Source organism: Scaptodrosophila lebanonensis, unplaced genomic scaffold (assembly GCF_003285725.1).
Source record: "Scaptodrosophila lebanonensis strain 11010-0011.00,11010-0021.00 unplaced genomic scaffold, SlebRS2 tig00000001-arrow-pilon, whole genome shotgun sequence".
Lineage (NCBI taxonomy): Eukaryota > Metazoa > Arthropoda > Insecta > Diptera > Drosophilidae > Scaptodrosophila > Scaptodrosophila lebanonensis.
The window spans coordinates 24,581,159-24,600,416 of NW_022060529.1; the positions used below are offsets into that span (position 1 = coordinate 24,581,159).

The 19,258-nt window shown below is 38.1% G+C and overlaps 2 protein-coding genes across 4 annotated transcripts; both read left to right on the plus strand.

Annotated features, from left to right (window-relative positions):
• Nucleotides 1–1,934: 1,934 nt before the first annotated feature.
• Nucleotides 1,935–6,861, plus strand: LOC115620320 (ornithine aminotransferase, mitochondrial). The gene is made up of 3 exons (XM_030513517.1): nt 1,935–2,283; nt 5,717–6,531; nt 6,595–6,861. The coding sequence occupies exons 1-3, from the start codon at nt 1,970–1,972 to the stop codon at nt 6,753–6,755; spliced, it is 1,290 nt and encodes a 429-aa protein (XP_030369377.1). The 5' UTR covers nt 1,935–1,969; the 3' UTR covers nt 6,756–6,861.
• A 6,889-nt stretch (nt 6,862–13,750) lies between these two features.
• On the plus strand, nt 13,751–17,454 carry LOC115626669 (E3 ubiquitin-protein ligase RNF146-B). Of its 3 annotated transcripts, XM_030522111.1 has the most exons (5): nt 13,751–14,104; nt 14,180–14,277; nt 14,558–14,711; nt 14,790–15,118; nt 15,360–15,569. In XM_030522111.1, exons 1-5 carry the CDS (start codon nt 13,807–13,809, stop codon nt 15,441–15,443), a joined length of 963 nt encoding a protein of 320 aa, XP_030377971.1. In that variant the 5' UTR covers nt 13,751–13,806; the 3' UTR covers nt 15,444–15,569. The 3 variants fall into 3 exon arrangements, with proteins under 3 accessions (XP_030377971.1, XP_030377956.1, XP_030377964.1); XM_030522096.1 differs by lacking the exon at nt 14,790–15,118 and having other exon boundaries at nt 15,360–17,454; XM_030522104.1 differs by having other exon boundaries at nt 14,790–15,500.
• Nucleotides 17,455–19,258: the final 1,804 nt, after the last annotated feature.

Genomic DNA, 19,258 nt, shown 5'->3' on the forward strand with positions numbered 1-19,258 from the left:
AAATCCTGCATGTTATAAATCTACCAGCGGCTGTTCGTCTCTAGGAAGGATCTTGAAAGGTTAAGGTATACCAAACTTGGTATTCATATTCACGTAAGCCCTAAATATAGTAGGACAAATGCGTGCTTTTCCTGATAGAATAAATGAACAGCGAGGCAAGCAATGGACAGAAGACTGCACTAATATCGCTAAGGAAAACACAACAGACAGTGTTTCCGTACAGCCAGAGGAGTCAGCTTAAGATGGACTATAGTTTTGAAATTATGCAGTCCAAACGATCACAGATAAGTAAATGGGTTATAAATGAGCAGAATCGGGATTGTTGCTTCAAAATTCAATTTAAAGTTCACTTCAATTGGAATTAAACAATTTTTTTAATACAATAATAATTGTTTTTATTCGCACATGAAGTAGAAACAAACGATAAAAGTTTACAACCAGCTGTCGACAGTGAAGTCAACTCACACAGAAGCTACAATTCACCCCGATATAGTTCGTGTACATATGTACGTAAGATTGAAATAAAAAATTGCAGGAGAACAGTACGAAAATATAAAAATATTAACTCAAACGAGTCAAGTGCTATGTTGCACAGTCGACTCTTGGACACCCTTCACCTAATTTAGTAAATAATTAGCATTAATTACAATTTTTTAACAATGGATAGTTTTTTTACCGCAAATTGAAAGATATTACATTACGAATATGTTTGTAATGTATGCCCGTATGTATCAGAATTACAACAACAAACGGCAGAGATGCCTTTTATTGCTTTAACGTCCTCTGAAGTTATAAACCTGCTTATGTAGCTGTCATGGGACCGATGTATTTGTCTAGTTTGGTGAAAAAATACAATAAATCAGACGAGTTATAAAAAAAAAAACACCAATAGGGAGAAGGTGCTTCGAAAAAAACTATATTTCGTCTGAGTTGGGAGAAAGTGCAAAGCAAGCTTACTATCTCTAGCTGGCACAAGTTAAAATCAGTATTCTGCATCAACCTGTACAGTGTCGTTGAAAACTAAAGGCCCTCTTATAATCAAGTTGTAAGCTTTCACTTCAATCGACTCAAGCAAACGGCATAAGAAACGCAAATGAAAAAGCTTTTTACAGGGCTTGCTTTCAATACAAGTGGCAGTGGAAAATTTTTGATAGATTTCAACAGCTTCGCTTGCTTTTTCACTGATTGTGCTTGACGGCATGATGGGTACTAAATATAAACGCGCTATATAACTTCCTGCCTTTGTACTAACATAACCTTTGCTCAAAAAGATAGTAAAATGAAAGCAGAATAATAAACAAGACGAAGTGTTACAGTTGAGCACGTCCGACAGTTAAATACCCTACACCCAAACAATCTTCCGACGCTGTATTATATGCAAAAGGAAGGTGACTTCCCTAAAAAGTGACATATTTTGATCAAATTAAGAAAAATAATAGTATATTATGCATATTAATTATTAAGTTTAGTTTTTGTTGTCGACAATCCCGGCATTCATCCACACAGACTAACTAGCCTTGTGTCGATTCATCTCGTCATGCCGATGGATAATATGGGGTCGGAAATGGTTCCTTCTGCATGTAGCATACTTTGCACAAACCTCTCTGTACTCTTTTTAGCCTACGGGTGCAGGGTATTAAAAGCGTAACTATAATAAATAGAAGAATATAAATAGATGAGCAAAATGACGCAACTAGGTTGGAACTACGAAGCCGCTACATCTATCTCCTATCAATCCTATCAAAAGAGTACAAAGTTAGTCAACAAACAGCAAGCTACGCTGGGGGTAAAAAGCTTATCAACGGCTGATTTGGTCGCGAATGTGGACAACAACAGCAACAATTACCAGCAATTGCCTGACGAAGCAAAAAGTATAAATAGCGCCACAACGGCACCAGCGAACTTTCAGATTTCCATGGGAGAGCCAGCAATCTAGTGAACAAACAACTGAGTCGCTGACAGTACGAAAATGTTAACCAAGCTGAGCACACGCGGCATTGCGACGCGCCTAACCCAAGTGGCCCAAAAGGCGCAACCGAAGCCGCAGCAGAGCACCATCAGCTCTGAGTCGGTGTTCGCACGTGAGCACAAATATGGAGCTCACAACTATCATCCGCTACCGGCGGCGCTGTCCCGAGGTGAGGGCGTCCATGTCTGGGATGTGGAGGGCAAACGCTACTTTGACTATTTGAGCGCCTACTCGGCGGTCAATCAGGGTCACAGTCACCCCAAAATAATCAAAGCACTAGTGGAGCAGGCACATAAACTCTCGCTGACGTCACGGTAAGTTCATGAATGAAACATTTCGACGATAATTCTTTATGGACGTGCCCCCAACAACAGGCCAATGGCCATGCTTATCGAACCCACTGTGCCTATTTTCTGCTATATAGTGCTTTTATCAGCAGCATTTATTTTTAAATTTTGACTTTGGCCTTGAACGCAGGGCCATATGCCAGAAATCGGTCAGTGCCTAAACTTTCCATTCCAATCGAATGGAATCGCGTATGACCCGCCAATTGTAGTGATTAGCATTAATTTAGATTGTTGCCAAGTCGAGTTTAGGCCGTTTGTGTGTGCTTTAGAATTACTTGTGAAGACTTTATAAGTGTAACAATTCTATCACACAGCAGTTCTCCCTCTCTCTCTCTCTCTTTTATAATAGCGCCCCTAAAGAGATTATCTAAATAATATAACGAAAAATCTGACCAGCAACAATAAAGAATCAAAGCCAAAACGTACACGAAGCAAGTACAGTACTAGTTATTAATATACCTTTAGATTAATTTGAAAATAGCAAAACATTCCTATTGGTATACACTTAAAAAAACTGTCCGAACGCTTCATAGTTAAAAAGGCAACTCGCACTACTTGTGGGATAGTTCCGTAAAGCAAGTATTCTTTCAACTATATACACTGGTCGGCACAATTATTTTGACGAGAAGAAAATCATACATTTTTGTCAATAACTGGTTATTGGTTTAAGATATCAAAGGAAACTTTTTTTCTCAATTCCATATTGGTATTACAAACTTAAAAATAATTCAAAGGATATATTTTTATAAGAACTTTTAAAATTATAAATCAAGGTAATTTTCATGGGTTGGCATAAGTATTTTGACAATGGATATTAACAAAAAAAACAAAGCTTAATACTAAACAAAACATAAGAAATTGATGGTAGATTAATAAAATGTATACCCGCCTTTGGCTTCGATAACTTTTTGAAGACGTCTTGGAACTGAGTCCACTAAATTTTGAAGGACCTCTAATGGTATCTCTTTCCAAAGAGAAGTGACCTCGGAAATAGTTTCTTCTTCGGTTTTATGCAAAGACGCATTTCTTTTACGTTTTACAAGAGACCACACATTCTCAATAACGTTTAAGTCCGGACTTTGTGGTGGCCAATCCAGAGTAGTAACACCAACATCGCTTAAAAATGCTCTTATCATTTTGCTTTTGTGGCATGGGGCGTTATCCTGTTGCAGGATAAATGATTCTCCAATCAGCCTGTCACCGGAAGGGAATGCGTTTTCGTTAAGGGTACTCAAATATTGTTGCTGGTTCATTGAGCCGGTGATGGGAACGAAATCACCTAACCCATTGTACGCAATGCATCCCCAGAACATGACTGAGCCTCCGCCATGGCTCACTTTTTGACATACGGGGATATTTTTTTGTCTTTGAAACTGTGGGAGCCTTACAAAAATCTTTGTTTTTGATGAATTATATTCAAAGGAGCTTTCATCTGTCCATAGAACGCTTCTCCAAAACTCTTTTGGCTTATGCAGATGCTCCTTTGCAAAAGCCAATCTTTTGAGCTTGTTCACCTTTGATATGTAAGGTATGTCCTTCGCTTTGTATGTCTTAAAATCTTCTTCTTTTAGGCGTCGCCGAACAGTACGCTCACTGATTGGAGTCTTGGTCGACTTATTCCATTGATCTGCAGCAGCTTGCGGCTTTAAATGAATATTTTTTTTAAATTCCCGCAATAGGACTCGATCTTCAATGGGTGTTGTTTTGCGGTTAGCACCTGATCTAGGCAAGTTTTTGACGTCATTGTGGGTCTTATATTTGTTAATTTGATAGTGGACTGTTTGCCGCGACAAATTATATTCATTTGCAATGTCTTTTGGTGCTACGCCGGCATTAAACTTCGCCACTATTGAGGCTCTAACAACATAACTTAATTCTGTCTTTTTTACCATTGTATCGATTACTTTTGAATCAAATTTTAATGAAAATAATGTAAAAAGGTCAACAAAAATTGTTACACCAAAGTTATTTTAGTATCACTTGATAAAACGTACGCGAAAACGGCGACAAGGTTTGGTCAAAATACTTATGCCGTGCCTGAATCCGCAGTCAACTCACATTGTCATTTGTAGAAAAAAGGTGTGAAGAGTAATAGACAAAATATTTTGCCTACATATTGTTGTTGCTATGAACTCAATATCCCGTATGAAAATTGTACCGTTATTCCTTGAAACTAAAAGCAACCAGCACCGATAGTCGTGAGTACAGTTCGTCAAAATAATTGTGCCGACCAGTGTATGTATAATATTATTAAGTTAACTTTGCTCTGTCAATTTAAGAAATATTTCAGAAGCTAGAAAGGACTTTTTGTATAAAATATATACAAGTATAACGGCATATTGAAAGATTTTATTTTATTACATGTTACACTTTATTTATTTTTTGCGATATTTGTAAGCCCACACACATGGCAGGCGTTTTTTTGCGTTTAGATGTACATCACTTTTTTATAGTTTATTCAAATAATCTTGTGGACACACCAAAAGATGAAGATGACCCAAGCGCAATCACTCACAGTTCATATTTAGTCCATAAAGAGAAACTAGTGGCGAATTATACGTAAATAATTGTTAGTTTACTACTGCGCAAATAATAGAAAAAAAAAACATCGCAAACAATCAGCGATTCCATAATTGCGCATTTTGTAATCTTATTATTGTCTACTTGCACTCACATGAATTGGAAAAGCTTCTCTGATTTCAAGAGAAATATTTTCTGGATTGTATCTCGAAAGCAACACTTTTTATTTTAAATTGCGTTTCGAGTAAGATTTCTCCGTAAAAACTAAATAATATTCGTTTGGACTAAAAGCATTGAATTTCAGAGAAATAAATTTATAAATCTAAGAAAAGCATTTAGAATATTCTTTTCTAATACTAATACTAATACTAATACTAATACTAATACTAATACTAGAAAAGTGTACTAATTTTAAGAGCGCTTTTAGTTTATCAATTTTTCAAACATCTAGAAATATTATTTTTCTGAGTGTCGGAGTGAGACATCAAAAAATTGTTTACTGCGAAAACAAAAAGCGCGAATTGATTTAAAAAAAAACTCGCGATAAAGTCATCGCTCAATTGCGATCTGACCTGGCAACCTAGAAACTGGTGGAAAAAAACTAAATAAAACCGGCGACAAAAGCAAGACACTTAAAACTCAAGTTCACTTATGTCAACTTATTATGATTATTATTTATGGGGCGAAATAATGATCATATTGACGGCGGTTAAGCGTTGATAGCCCTAACAATTACTCGATTGCTCTATAATTATCAGTAGTGAGGGAAGCAATCTTATCTCTCAGAAACTTTCTTCCTGGTTCGCAACAACTGAACTAAACATCCATATACACGTATGTACATACATATGTTCTCTTTTGTCTATTCCATTCCACACAGGGCCTTTTACTCCGATGTGCTGGGCGAGTACGAGGAGTACATAACAAAACTGTTCGGATTTGACAAAGTCCTGCCCATGAACACAGGTGTTGAGGGGGGAGAGACGGCCTGCAAGCTAGCTCGCAAATGGGGCTACCTGAGAAAACAAATACCAAAGAATCAAGCGAAGATTATCTTTGCGCGCAACAACTTCTGGGGTCGCACATTGTCAGCGATCTCCGCTTCTAATGATCCCACTAGCTACGAAGGATTTGGTCCCTTTATGCCCGGCTTTGACCTCATTGACTACGACAATGTGACCGCGCTTGAGCAGGCTCTGCAGGACCCCAATGTGTGCGCTTTCATGGTCGAGCCCATACAAGGTGAAGCAGGCGTGGTGGTGCCCCAAGATGGATATCTGCGCCAGGTGCGAGAGCTGTGCTCCAAGCACAACGTGCTTTGGATCGCGGATGAGGTGCAGACTGGACTGGCGCGCACTGGCCGCATGCTGGCGGTAGACTACGAGCAAGTGAAGCCGGATATTCTGATATTGGGAAAGGCGCTCTCCGGCGGCATGTATCCTGTCTCTGCAGTTTTATGCAACGATGAAGTAATGCTGTGCATTAAGCCTGGCGAGCATGGCTCCACATACGGAGGCAACCCACTGGGCTGCAAAGTAGCCATGGCCGCCTTGGAGGTACTGCAGGAGGAAAAATTGGCTGAGAACGCCTTCAAAATGGGTGAACTGCTTCGCAGCGAGCTGGCAACCCTGCCCAAGGATGTGGTCTCCACTGTTCGCGGCAAGGGCTTACTCAATGCCATTGTTATCAGTTCAAGTAAGTTAATCTTAAGTTAAAGAGTCTTACTATTATTTTGTCTAACTCTGAAACCCTTTGCAGAACACGATGCTTGGGATGTTTGCCTGAGGCTCAAAGAAAATGGGCTGCTGGCCAAGCCTACGCATGGCGACATCATCCGCTTTGCTCCGCCCTTGGTCATCAATGAGGAGCAAATGCTCGAGAGCGTCGACATTATCAAAAAAACCATTTTGTCTATGTAAACGTCATCATCAAAATACATTTACCTGTTAAGTTATTGAACGCAAAAGTCTGAATTGCATGTACGAATTTGTAATAATAAAATCAAAGTAATTAATTACATCTCTATCCTTTCATGCTCGTAATTAAATCCAACACGAAAAGTAGGCTGCGCACAGGTAATGTAACGATAAAAAATCATATAGAGCTAAATAGAAACCTGAGACGAAATTATGTAGGGGCTGCCACTCAAAAACAATGGATCTTCCAAGAGGTTCGATGGGAAAAAGGGGGAGAAAAAATAAGTTAATGTTTTATAACTCCGCATCCTAAACTTAATTTTATGTTTATTAATTATATTGAGTTTTTGGCAACTGAGGCTTCTTCTTCTTACAACGGTAGAGCTTCTAATTTTTAATATGAAATAGGGGTTTTCAGGTTCCTAATAAATAAAAATACATAATAAATTTCACATATTTGTTTTTGATTTATTATTTTCTTCACACAACCGACTTAGTTTTAAATATACATTATTGTATGTATGTATATTTTTAAATTTCAAATTAAAATATTAGAAAACCTTAAAAATAAATAAATAAAACTACAATAATGTCCATAGCCGTCTCCGACCCGTTGGGGGAATTTTATTTGCCATCTGGTCAGCTATTGCGGATTTCAAATTGAGAAGCCTGTTTTATTTCAAAGAAAATCGGCATTTAGAGGATTTCAAAAGTTCTGCGAGCAAGGGCGTAGGCAGCTTTTACCAAAAATTAAAATTTTGATTAAATAATGCACGACGCCTTTAAAAAATAACTTATGCATATGATCAACGAAAACACTTCAACAAATCCAACTCAGATCCATTTTAAGGCGAAATAGTGCGTCATAAATGAACGTGTGGTCGACTTTATATGGCAAAAGTATTTGTAGGGGGCCCCCCCTGCCTACGCCCTTGACTGCGAGTATTAAAGGGTGGCAGGAAAAAAGGTTAAATTTTTTATGATCTTGATCACTAGTATGTTGAGGATTGTGACCTTTGATGTAGCTTTGAATGAAATTCTGTAGCGGGGGAAGGGAGGAAAAATGGACAAAGGGAGAGTCACCAAGTTTGGTAAATGTGAGCTCAGCCGTTAGACGGACATGACTAGATCGATTTCTCTCATCGGGCTGATTAAAAATTTAAGTTAACGACACAGAAGTTGACTGTCCCGTGCTCGGGCCAACAAATTGCTGATCTAGCGTCTGCATGATTTCCCGTGCACGGCCAAGTGCAGTGCCACCAATTCAGCATAAAACCCCGAGTGTAGTAGCTTAAAGCTTAAATTAGTTTAGTTCTAAAATTGAATTCAAATAAAGTGGACTTGGCACAAGCCAAGAAATAATATTTGCTTATTTCCGTGAATTAATGTTTCTTTAATTTGTGTATACTTTATAGAAGGCGGAGATGCTTTCTTCTCCCAAACCTAATTAATCCTTTTTACCCTTTGTATAAGGGTTCTTTACAAAGCCGTAAAAAGCGCTAGCACAATATATAATATCGTTACTCATCGTTTGCAATATATATAATAGTTTCAAAATTGCCGCATGTATTACTTTGATATTATGGTTGATTTCTTGTATTTCAACAACGATTTAATTAAAATATGTTGGTAAATGGAATTTCAAACTACATGGTATTTAAGAGTTGAGCCCGCTCGAGTCTAGCATTCCTATCTTGTTATTTATTGTTAGAAGCATCGCGATGGCTCACGTCTCGCCACGAAACAATAACAGCTCATACCCATCCTTATAACCAACAGTCAGGAAACGTCAAAGTATTAAAAAGTATTAAATTTGTTACGAAATAACGCATATGATTAACAGAAAACCTTCAAAAAATCCAACTCAGCTCAATTTTAAGGCCAAATAGAGCGTCATAATAATGAATGTGTTAGATATTTTGTGGTTCAGATATTTATTTCTAAAGATTTGAGGTGGGGGGCAATTTTGTATAAAGCCTGTGACAAATATATTATTCGTTTATTGTTTGATTGAATATTTGATTTTGTTTTATTCATTATATTTTTAAAATATTCATATTACTTTTTTGGGTAACATATGTACACTAATATGTATGCCTAATAATTGAACTATTTTCTTCGCAAAACTTGCGACTTCTACATTTGTCCTCAGCTGGATTCAACTTTTAATTAAAATGTAAAAAAATACCAGTCGAAAACGTGCCGCGGTCGTTAGGTAATAAAGTTGGAGCTGCGCAGACAATTACAAGGCGGAAAATGTCGCAACATTTTGCGTTATCAGCCGAGCACTTGAAAGAAAAGAAAGGCGCAGCACATAAAAAACGAATTAACGACGGCCAAGAGGCTACAAAAATGTCAGGACGAACCCATTGCGCCCGCTTATCGGCGAGGCAAAAAGGTGACCACCCCCCGGTCGACCTCGCCGGGCAGCTTTCAACGCCTTGACAAACATATTTCCGCTTATGCACAGGAAGTCGCAAGAGCAGTGGCAAAATCTTTTGGAAAATCTTTATTTTTAATTTTAACGCTTTATTTAATTATGTGAAGCTGTTGACAACAGACTAGACAACTTCAGCAAGTTCAAAGTTGCTAATAAAATGCTTAAGAGCGGCGGGTGGCGCATAATAAAACCCACAAAAAATGGGCTAAAAATTGCATTTTTTCCTTTCTGGGTCCCCTTTTTTTTAATAAAGATGTTTGCTGCCGCATCAAGCAGGCGGCAGCGATAAAAAGCCAAAGATTATGGACAATGGCAGAAGCCAAGGGGCAGACAATGGCAACTGGGCAGCCATGTGGCGTGTGGCTTTTAACACCACCAAACAAAAGCAAAAGGTACAAGTACTATACAAACATTTTAAGCAGCAGTCGCCTTTAAGCTCACACTTCCCCCTTTCCGGGCTGCATTCAAATTTAAAATAGCCATGGTTCTTGGAGCTGGATCAGCCATGCAAACCTATGGTTATCAAGCTCACTGCTTTTATGACTTCATAGATAAGATTTCCTTGTTTTTCAACGCCCTGTGCCCTCCATTTTATGCGCAAAGTTTTAATTAGTAAAGCACCGACTTTGGCCGCTCGAAGCCCTAGTCCTCCCACGCAGTATTATGCAGCTAAGAATCAATTGCACTGGCTTCTCAATACAGACCAAACAAATCGTGCCAACAAATAAAAATCAAAACAGAATCAAATCAAACTCAAGGCGATAAAAATCACAAATCGAAACATTTAACAACTCCCCATGGAGCGGCCACCCAGCAAATTGGTGCTAATTTTCCCGCTTGCTGCTGTTGTTGTCACAAGCTCGAAAGCAGGAAGGTCGAGTAGGAGAACCAGGATGGCAAGCTAAATAAATAGGGCATCAAATAAATGTCTTCTGTATACGAATACGTGTTTGTGTGTTTAAGTGGGTTGGGGAGAACCATACTTATGCGCTCTTCTTAGTCACCTGTTGGGTCCCCCAACGCAGGCTTTACGATGTGCGGCAAATCTTTAAAATCAATATGCAAGTGACAAGCACCTGGGCCGTGGGATACAACCCCACTAAGTGTCAGAAGCTGGTGGCAAGAAGCACGGGAGGTTGCAAGTTAAAAGTTATCTTGATGCTGACACCAAGACTGGGCTCCAATGCCTTGGGTAACAGACAGCTTGGCAGATTGAAATGGTTTTTTATTAAATTACATTTGTAGTGAAATTTTCTGCTCTGTAAATGTTGATGTGACAGCTTAAAAATAAGAAGAATACTTAAGTTTCAAAAGTAAACCAACTTAGAAACATTTTTAAAGAAAGCAGGAATTTATAAATAGTTAAAGTTATAATATTCTCTGACAGGCGTTGTTCAGAAATTTTCAATTATTTCAAATTATCAAATGAAAACATTCTTTTCGTTAGTTTATTGAAAGAAAACTTGGCAAGTAACTATCTGTGAAAACAAAATAAAAATAAGTTACATTTTGTTGCTCAAAAACAATGATTATTGGTTAAGTTGTAAAGTAAAACTCTATATAAATCATTAAACTTTGAGAGAATGAATAAAAATTAAAATTGTTTAATCATGGTGAAAATGCATAGATAATCCTATAAAAAGGATATTGGTAGATTCCTCTATTTCTTAAATTTACTGTAAGAGAAGGACTTTTTTGTTAAAAGAAACAAAATAATCAATTTTAGCGGTACCTGTTTTTTATCAATTCGAAAAATTGTCATTGAAGTTACCTCTTTTTCATGGCACAATTGAAGAATTGTTTATATAAATCAGAGGTGAGTGAGTAACAAAGTTCTAACTGTCCCAGATCCTTGCAGATGGATGAACATATTCATATTGGCAATTCTGGTTCGGTTAATCACGTCAAGCAAGCGTTGCAGACTCTAAGAAATGTTTTATCAGTGTGAATAGTATGTGTTCTAATTCGTGTATTATTTTCTTTTTAGATATTACAATTCCCATCTATGACTAATAAAATCTATTTGATGCTTCCAGTCGTCTCATACTTATCTATGTGTCTAAATAGGGCGTATTATAATACTTTTTATGTAAAAAAATCAACATTTTAATAGGAAATTGTGCAAATTTTTGGCCTAAATGGTCGTAAATTTATTAGAGCTTAGCGGAAAATGTCGTAAGGATCACATGTTCACATGTGTGAGCAGCCAATTTTCGTTGATTAAAGGGATTTGCACAGTAACCGAAAAAATGGCAAAGTGTATATAGCGTGAAAAAAAAACAACAAGCAACAGTGAAAGTCAAATGATAATATGATGAGCAATGTAAAAGGCGAATGAGGGTGCAAAGTAGACAAAGACAACGAAAACGAAAACGACTCGAGCCGTACATTTTGGGGTAAAAAAACGCGCAACACTTGCGGTAAGCTGTCTGGGGGTGTGGGCCGCAATATTTTTATGCTTATGATGCGCACGCTCATTCCATTTTACCGATTTACGTTAATAATCTTGAGGCGACTGAGGCCATAAACGCCTTTGGGGCTGCCTTTTGTAATTATATTGAGTTTAGATTAGATCTATGGTTTTTATTGTGGCCACAAAGCAATGAAGAGCAAATAAGTTACATTACATATATGTTTTTTTTTTTTTTTGATGTTGGAGTTTGTTGAAATATTTAGCGCCAGTTGGTGAGTACAACATTTCAATTGAAGCTCGACCAACAATTAAAAATGGCACATGGTGCTGGAAAATGTGGTGCGAGTACTCGGCACTACAGTTATAGAACTTGATCTGCATATTAAGTAGTCGAACGTAGGAATCAAGCAAATCACGTACCAAGCGAGTCCTTTTTTTTGGTTCTGCGGCGCACAAAATGTATGCAACACATTTTTAAAAGTCCGAGAGACACGTGCATTAAACAGCCCTACAACGGGGACAAGAGTGAAGTAATTTACCAAACTCTACAGGAACATCAGCAGTGGACTTCTGCCGTTTGTCTGTGCCGGTGCGCAATTAGGCAATTTTCCATATGCATGCATATGTATGTATGTTCATGTATATGGATGCGTGTGTGTGTGTAATTGATAAAAAATGACATGCAATTGTCCAACGAGTCCAACGAGCGGTAAAAATACACCAAATTGATTTCTATATGTAATGAGTTCAAAGGGGTTAACACGCACTTGCAGCCTGGCTGTTGTTCAGTTTTTTTTTCTGCCTTTGCGAAACATGCTGACTGCATATTAAAATGTGCGTGGCGCAGTGTGTTGACGTATTTTTATTGTTGCGTGGATGCGCGACCATCAATTTTATGAAGTCAAATTTTTCTGCCGGCAAAAGAGTGCGAGACTTTACACATATTCGTACCTACATACATAATACATATTCGTATGTATGTATATATTTGTGTATGTATGTATGAGTTGACGTATTTACAGCAAGTAATGAAGCATATTATTTTAATTGAAATTAAATGAATTTGAATTCAGGTGAAAAATCTGCCCAATTACATTTGGTTTCAATACAAAATAGGCAATTATTAATATTTTTTAATTTATTTATTATCAGTCGGCCGCAATAAAATGTACAGGCTAACAAAGCTAGTAGTCTATAGCAATTAATAATATTTTAATGGTAAACTGTATTGCTTAAGGGCTATCTAATCAAATTTTTCATGTAAATATATAGGACGGGGCTTAACTTATATGTTTGTACAAATTATGTTATAATGTGTTAAGGGTATTGCTATTATTGAGGTATCAGATTATAGTTACTATATAAGAAGAGTTGAGATCAAAGCGATTGAACGGGGCTTATTATAGAGAAGTTTTTACACATACATACATACATACATACATAGGTATGTATATTTTGTGTCTTTCACTAAAGACTGTATAGAAGTGGCCATTTGGCTTTCGACACAAAGGCTTTTTGGCAAATTGTCGGCAACCTCATGGCATTCAAATTGTCAGTAACGTAAGCAAAGTGCCAAATCCCTTTTTTGAGAAGCAACCCCAAAGATTAACCTTTATTAACCACTTCGCACAGGCCCGTTGTTATGTTCCAAGTCCACAAGTAGAAGCTGCAGCGGAAACAACAACATTAATGCAATCGCGATCAATAGTCTCTTTTGCCCATGCGAGACGTTTTACGACGTGCTTTTGAACGAGCAGTGGGTTTTTCATTGTTCTTCGCTACTGGATATTATTTGAATATAAATTTTCCCGCCACATGAGATATGAAGTCCGTTTTCCTGCAATTTCATTTGCCAACTCTTAGCATACGCGGCACTCTTTACAAAGCTAGTGTAACCACTTTAAAATATCAAACACAATATGCTCTTTTCAAGTGATTGCGTTTCATATTTTCGCCGATATATAAAAAAAAATTGTTTTGAATTGCGCACAAATTGTATAGCACAGCTGTTTGCAACACTACAGCATTTTATAGCACTGTTCTGCTTCCAAAATATACTTGGTATCGGTAACGTAAACAAACTCTAAGGTTGCCACTAGGTATTTAATAATTAGTTGGCAACACTTCTATAAATTATCATTTATTTGTTGTTTCTCGTTTACGGTGGTTTTGGATTGTGAAAATCTCGCTTAGTTGGAAGTATGTCGCAACAACGAGCAACAAGTAACAATGAAGGCCCCAGCAGCCGCGCCCAAAACACATCCTCCGAGACAACAGACACAAATACCAGCGCTATTATAAACCTGGATGACTCCGAGGACGAGGAAGCGGATGACACTGTGGAATTTGTAGGCATTATTTCCCCCGTAAGCCAAACAATCGATCTCTGCCTGTCACCATCCACTTCTGCTGCTGCAGCGGCTGCAGCTGCAAGCACAAGCAGCACGAACTCTGGTGACACACTCCTCAAAACTGCCAATGCGGAAGCGAGTGCAACTGGTACTAGTACATTATTAAAATTAGTATTTCCGTCTTAATATTTAGATATTGACTTGTAATCCATTATATTTGTAGCTGTTGATACAGTTTTGGAGTGCCCTATCTGCCTGCAGTCCTGCATTCACCCTGCACGGCTGCCCTGTGGTCATATCTTTTGCTTTCTATGTGTTAAGGTGCGTATTATTCGGCCGTAGTTATGAGCCGGAAAAGACGTATTGAATTGAGCATTCATGACGTGTTAAGTGGTGCGCACGCCATTGTATCTATGTGGGCACGTAGCAAGTTCAAGGCTAAGTATGCCCGTCGTAGGCGCGTACGCATGTGTTCCGGAATATTAAAACGCTTGGCAATTAATTGGCATCAGCTCGCTTTTTATCTGTTTTAAATAATTTAAACAATTTAAGTAAATTGCAACTTATTTTGATGAGGTATTTTGCCATTCCACTCTTCCAGGGTGTTGCCTACAAAAATCGGCGCTGTGCCATGTGTAGGCGCGAAATACCAGCCGAGTTTTTAGACCATCCGCAACTTGTCAATGGCATCGACGATATTTGCTCGACCCGCGCCACCGAGGATGGCTACCAATGGTATTACGAGGGACGTAATGGTAAGTGTGTTGTACTGATGGTGGTAGTGCCCCAATACTTCACGCCCGTTTCCCCAACCGTCACCAAAAAACGCGTAGGCGGCTGGTGGGCCTATGATCTGCGAACCAATGAAGATATTGAACAAGCCTTCCGAGCCTTTGAAGAATACAAAGAAGCACCCCTACCTGATACGACAACAGATGCAAATGTCAATCCGAATGCAAAAACTGCTTCGTCTAATCGCATAGATCAGCACGACTTCATCCTTCTAAATACGATTGGTATTTCATGGTTCACGCAGCTTGACGGAGATGACGAAGACGACTTCGATGATATGGGTGCAAATGTAGCATCTGATGCCGTCGATCCTAGCAAGTTGCAGCAGCAAATCTGCGGAGAAATCTACATAATAGACTTTAGAAACATGGTACAATTCCAACGCTCCCATCCAACACGCAAGCGCAACATCCAAAGACGTAAAGCCACCAATCCAGCCCCCAGAGCCAAAGGCGTGGCCGGTCTAAGCTTCAACGACAAACATGCCTAGACTTTAGCAACTTTCAATACAACAAGAATATCTGTTTCCCCACCTCCTAACCCCACACAAAACAAAACAAATATCCTTTAAGCAAATGGGATAAAACACATTTAACTACTTCCGCACGCAGGTTGGTGGCAATATGACGATCGTACCAGCCAGGACATTGAAGAGGCCTATAAGAAAGGCGAAAAGTCATGCACTATACTTGTAGCTGGATACGTTTACATAGTTGATCTGGAGGCTCTGCTACAACAGCGCCAAAATGAACCCACTCGTTGTCGTCGCGTAAAACGTGATCTAGCAACGATACCAAAAAAAGGCGTCGCCGGCCTTCGCATCGAAGGAAACACGGTAACCACCGACACGCATTTCTTACAACATCAGTTCGGCAGCAACACAACTTCGACATCCACGATGACGACAACCTCAGCAACTCCTGCCGCCAACTTCATTTCAACCATAGCCGCCACCGATGCAGCCATTCGCATAGCGAGCGACATCATCGGCTCCACGCTAGCGCATGCTGACGAGCTAACCCGAGGCCTTACCGCCAGCAACATAAGCGACAGCGTCGGCGATCTGAGTGGTGAGCATGCGCACATCTCGAACTCATCGATTGCTGGGTTAGGATCGGGGCCACATCACAGTTTAAGTCAGGGCGCAGCCCGCTCGCTTGCCTCCTCGCACTCAAACTCCGTACAAGATCTCATGCGTAGCGCCACAGAAGACTTACTGCACAGCACGCATCAAGTGTTTGAGGACAATCAACATGCAGTTGATCTCTTCGAGCAGACCTTAAATGACATACAGGCACTTACCTTGCGTAACTTAGTTGACTCTAGCGAGGACGAGAACGACGTGACGCATGAGACGGATGCGAGTGAGCAGTTGGAGGCGAGCAGCGAGCCAACAGGGTCACAAATCATTCCCAGTCGCGAGCCCCGTAGCTACAATGAAGAATTTGGTAATGGGCCATTGGAGTTCTAAATACACCTTTCCAAGATTTCCTAATGCTAGACCAGTGCTGGCACAACCTTACGCCTATTTGCGATTGAAGTTCCTTAGAATATATCACTAATTGTTTTTCCAATATAAATACAATGCCGCGCGTACCTGAAAGAAAGAGAGTTAATGTTAAAGTTCTTCATATGCGTGAGCAAGAAACAGTACAGGGTAACAATTACAAACATATTCCTCTGAAGCTATAGCTGTATGAACATATAAAAACTGATAGAATTCAGTAGTTTGAATCGAAATTGTATTTGTAGCGGCATCAAACGCCACCAACGAAGTTGGTTATTAATATTCGCGATTCAGTAATCACACAATGTCCATGCCCCAATTCGAAACGAGTGTGAAAACGACAATACAAGTGGGATTTTCCAATGATAATCTGTTAACACATACATTCTCACATACATATTTATTTAAATCGCCCAAGCGCATTGAAAGAGTTCTGTGAATTATATTTTAGGTTCGTTTTAATTTCAATTAATTAACATACTATTTATGACTAAATTCTTATAGATACCGTTTGTTCCCCGCCATTACTTCTAACAGCGAAATGCCTATTCGTAGTCTCCCTAATATCCACGATATTTATAAAGCTATGCTGAGATAAAGCAGCCAACATGGTAATATCACAAAGACAATTTTCAATACTTGTATGTTTCAAACAACACAATACATATAAGTGCATTTTTAAATACGATTACTCTCCACTTTGAAGCTCTTCTCCGTTCTATGGTGTTTTTTTCGCCCTATTCACATGCTCGCATCGCAGCCTATTCACTCTAAGGCTCTTTAGTCTCAGCTTGATACACCATTCTTACTTGTCTATCATTTTGGGTTTCCCTATCACCAGCTATATACCTATAATGACTTAACCCAATATTTCGCTACATCTAAAATTCCATGGCATATAAGACGCATCCATATTATTAATATGTATATTGCATTAAACATATTACATTTCACATATGGTGACAGTGGCGGCTAGAGCACGTACTTAATAAGATATCCTTAATGTTTTCCTTTTGTGACAAACAAAATAGACAACTTATTTTTTAAACTATAAACCAAGCTGTGCCAATTTGTGTAATTAAAAGCAGTGTTAAACTTACAAATGTTTTTGTATTTTAAGCAACACTTAGATTAGCAGAGTTATAGAAATGTATTGAATTGTGCTTTGTATTAGTTTTAAGCGATTCGACGTCTTATTTTTAATTCGGAACTAGATTCTCCAATGTCATTTATGTTGGAAATAAACATGATCCACAGTCGTAAGACAGTGTTTGTTGGAGTATGTTATTATATAAAAATAGTCAAGTCTAAAAAATAAGGTGATAGAGCCAACATTAAAATATTCCGCAATAAATATACATACGTGTACTATAGGTCGATAAATCACAATTCATATGAGATTTCTTCGGCATCGAAAATGTTCATAAGATGGCAAAGGAGGCATTTTAAATAAATGTATAACTTGTTGCCATATATTTTGACAACCAGGCCTGAGGGGGCCAACCATCCCGGACTCCAGAGGACAATCAAAGATTAACTGCATTAGAAAAAATGATTAAAATAGTCCCGAAATACTTCAGCCGCGCCCGGCATGTCCCGCATTACATGTTCCATTTTTAATTTATAATCCATTTATCATCTATTGATAAACCGGGAAGCTCTCTATTTGAAAATAGTACCTATAAATGTTTGGACAATTTCAGATGAGGACAGCCGATAAAAATCTACGACCGCTTTTACTGATTCCCCACAGCCCTTCTTAGAAGTCTTTTCTCAAATTTTAGTATTACATCCGGTTAGTGCTTATAAGTGCGTACATCAAATTCTATCGTTATAGCTATATTTAAAATTAAATTATATGTTTCATTATGTTGGGTCAAGCGTAAAGGAAGTTATAGCCGTAAATGTAATCTCTGCCAGCAGTTATTTTTACTTTAACTCAATTCTGTACTGCACACATAGACACAATTTTGCTGTAAATGTGCAACGTAGATCCTTTAAGTAAGTTTGAATTCAAAAGGATTTTTTCTTCTTCCAATTTTCTTAGTTTTTTTTTTTCAAATTTATGTAAATATTTTACTCATATATTCATCAGTACAGAATATTTTTAAGTCGGGGCCATCCGTCCTCCTGTTTTTAGTTGCGGTATTTATGTAACTATTTGTAAGTTTTTTAGGTATTTTTTATGAGATAAAATAATATATGGTAATATAAAGCACTCGAAATTAGGAAAAATATGGTTTTCTGATGACAAAGTCAATCTTTGAAGCTATCACCGGACTTTTATTCGATCAAGAACTTTTGGCATGAGGTGGAAGGCTAAAAGAGTAATAAACAAGCATTCCCTCCTGTTACTAGAAATGATAGAATGGGAAACAATTCCCCTGCCACGCCTGGAACTGATATTTATTCTTTTTCGGTTTATTTCGAATAAGTATAAATATAGATAAGCATAAACAAAATAATCATCAACTTAAAATCTGTGGAACTATTCGTTTACTACTTATTGCGTATTGTACTGAAACAACGTGATCCCGAGGTCCCTATTATTTTCAGGTGACTGTCTATAGAAATGTACATAATAATGAAAACTCAGTGCCATTTAGGTTCATGGTTCTGAAATTGTGAAATAATAATAAATGTAATAAATCATCATGACATTAAACTTAATAATAAAAAGGTATGTATGCAGAAAAATTTAAAAAACATGGCCCTGAAATCTTTGTAATTTTATACTTTCAGTGTGATTTTCACAAGTAGTTAACAGAATTGATTTTTAAAGAATCAGTTAAGAAATTGTCATTGATTGAGCCTATTTAGTTTTTTTCCCGCTTTTATTTAATTTCTGAACTAGCCTGGAATCGATCTGCAAATGCTGATCCATTGAGTCATGCACAATGGTCCAAAGAAAATACCCCAAACACGTTGCCAGCACATTAATTTACTCGGCTGGACAAACAAGAAATCGACAGAGGCAGGTAACATGTTCTGACGAGGAGCAAC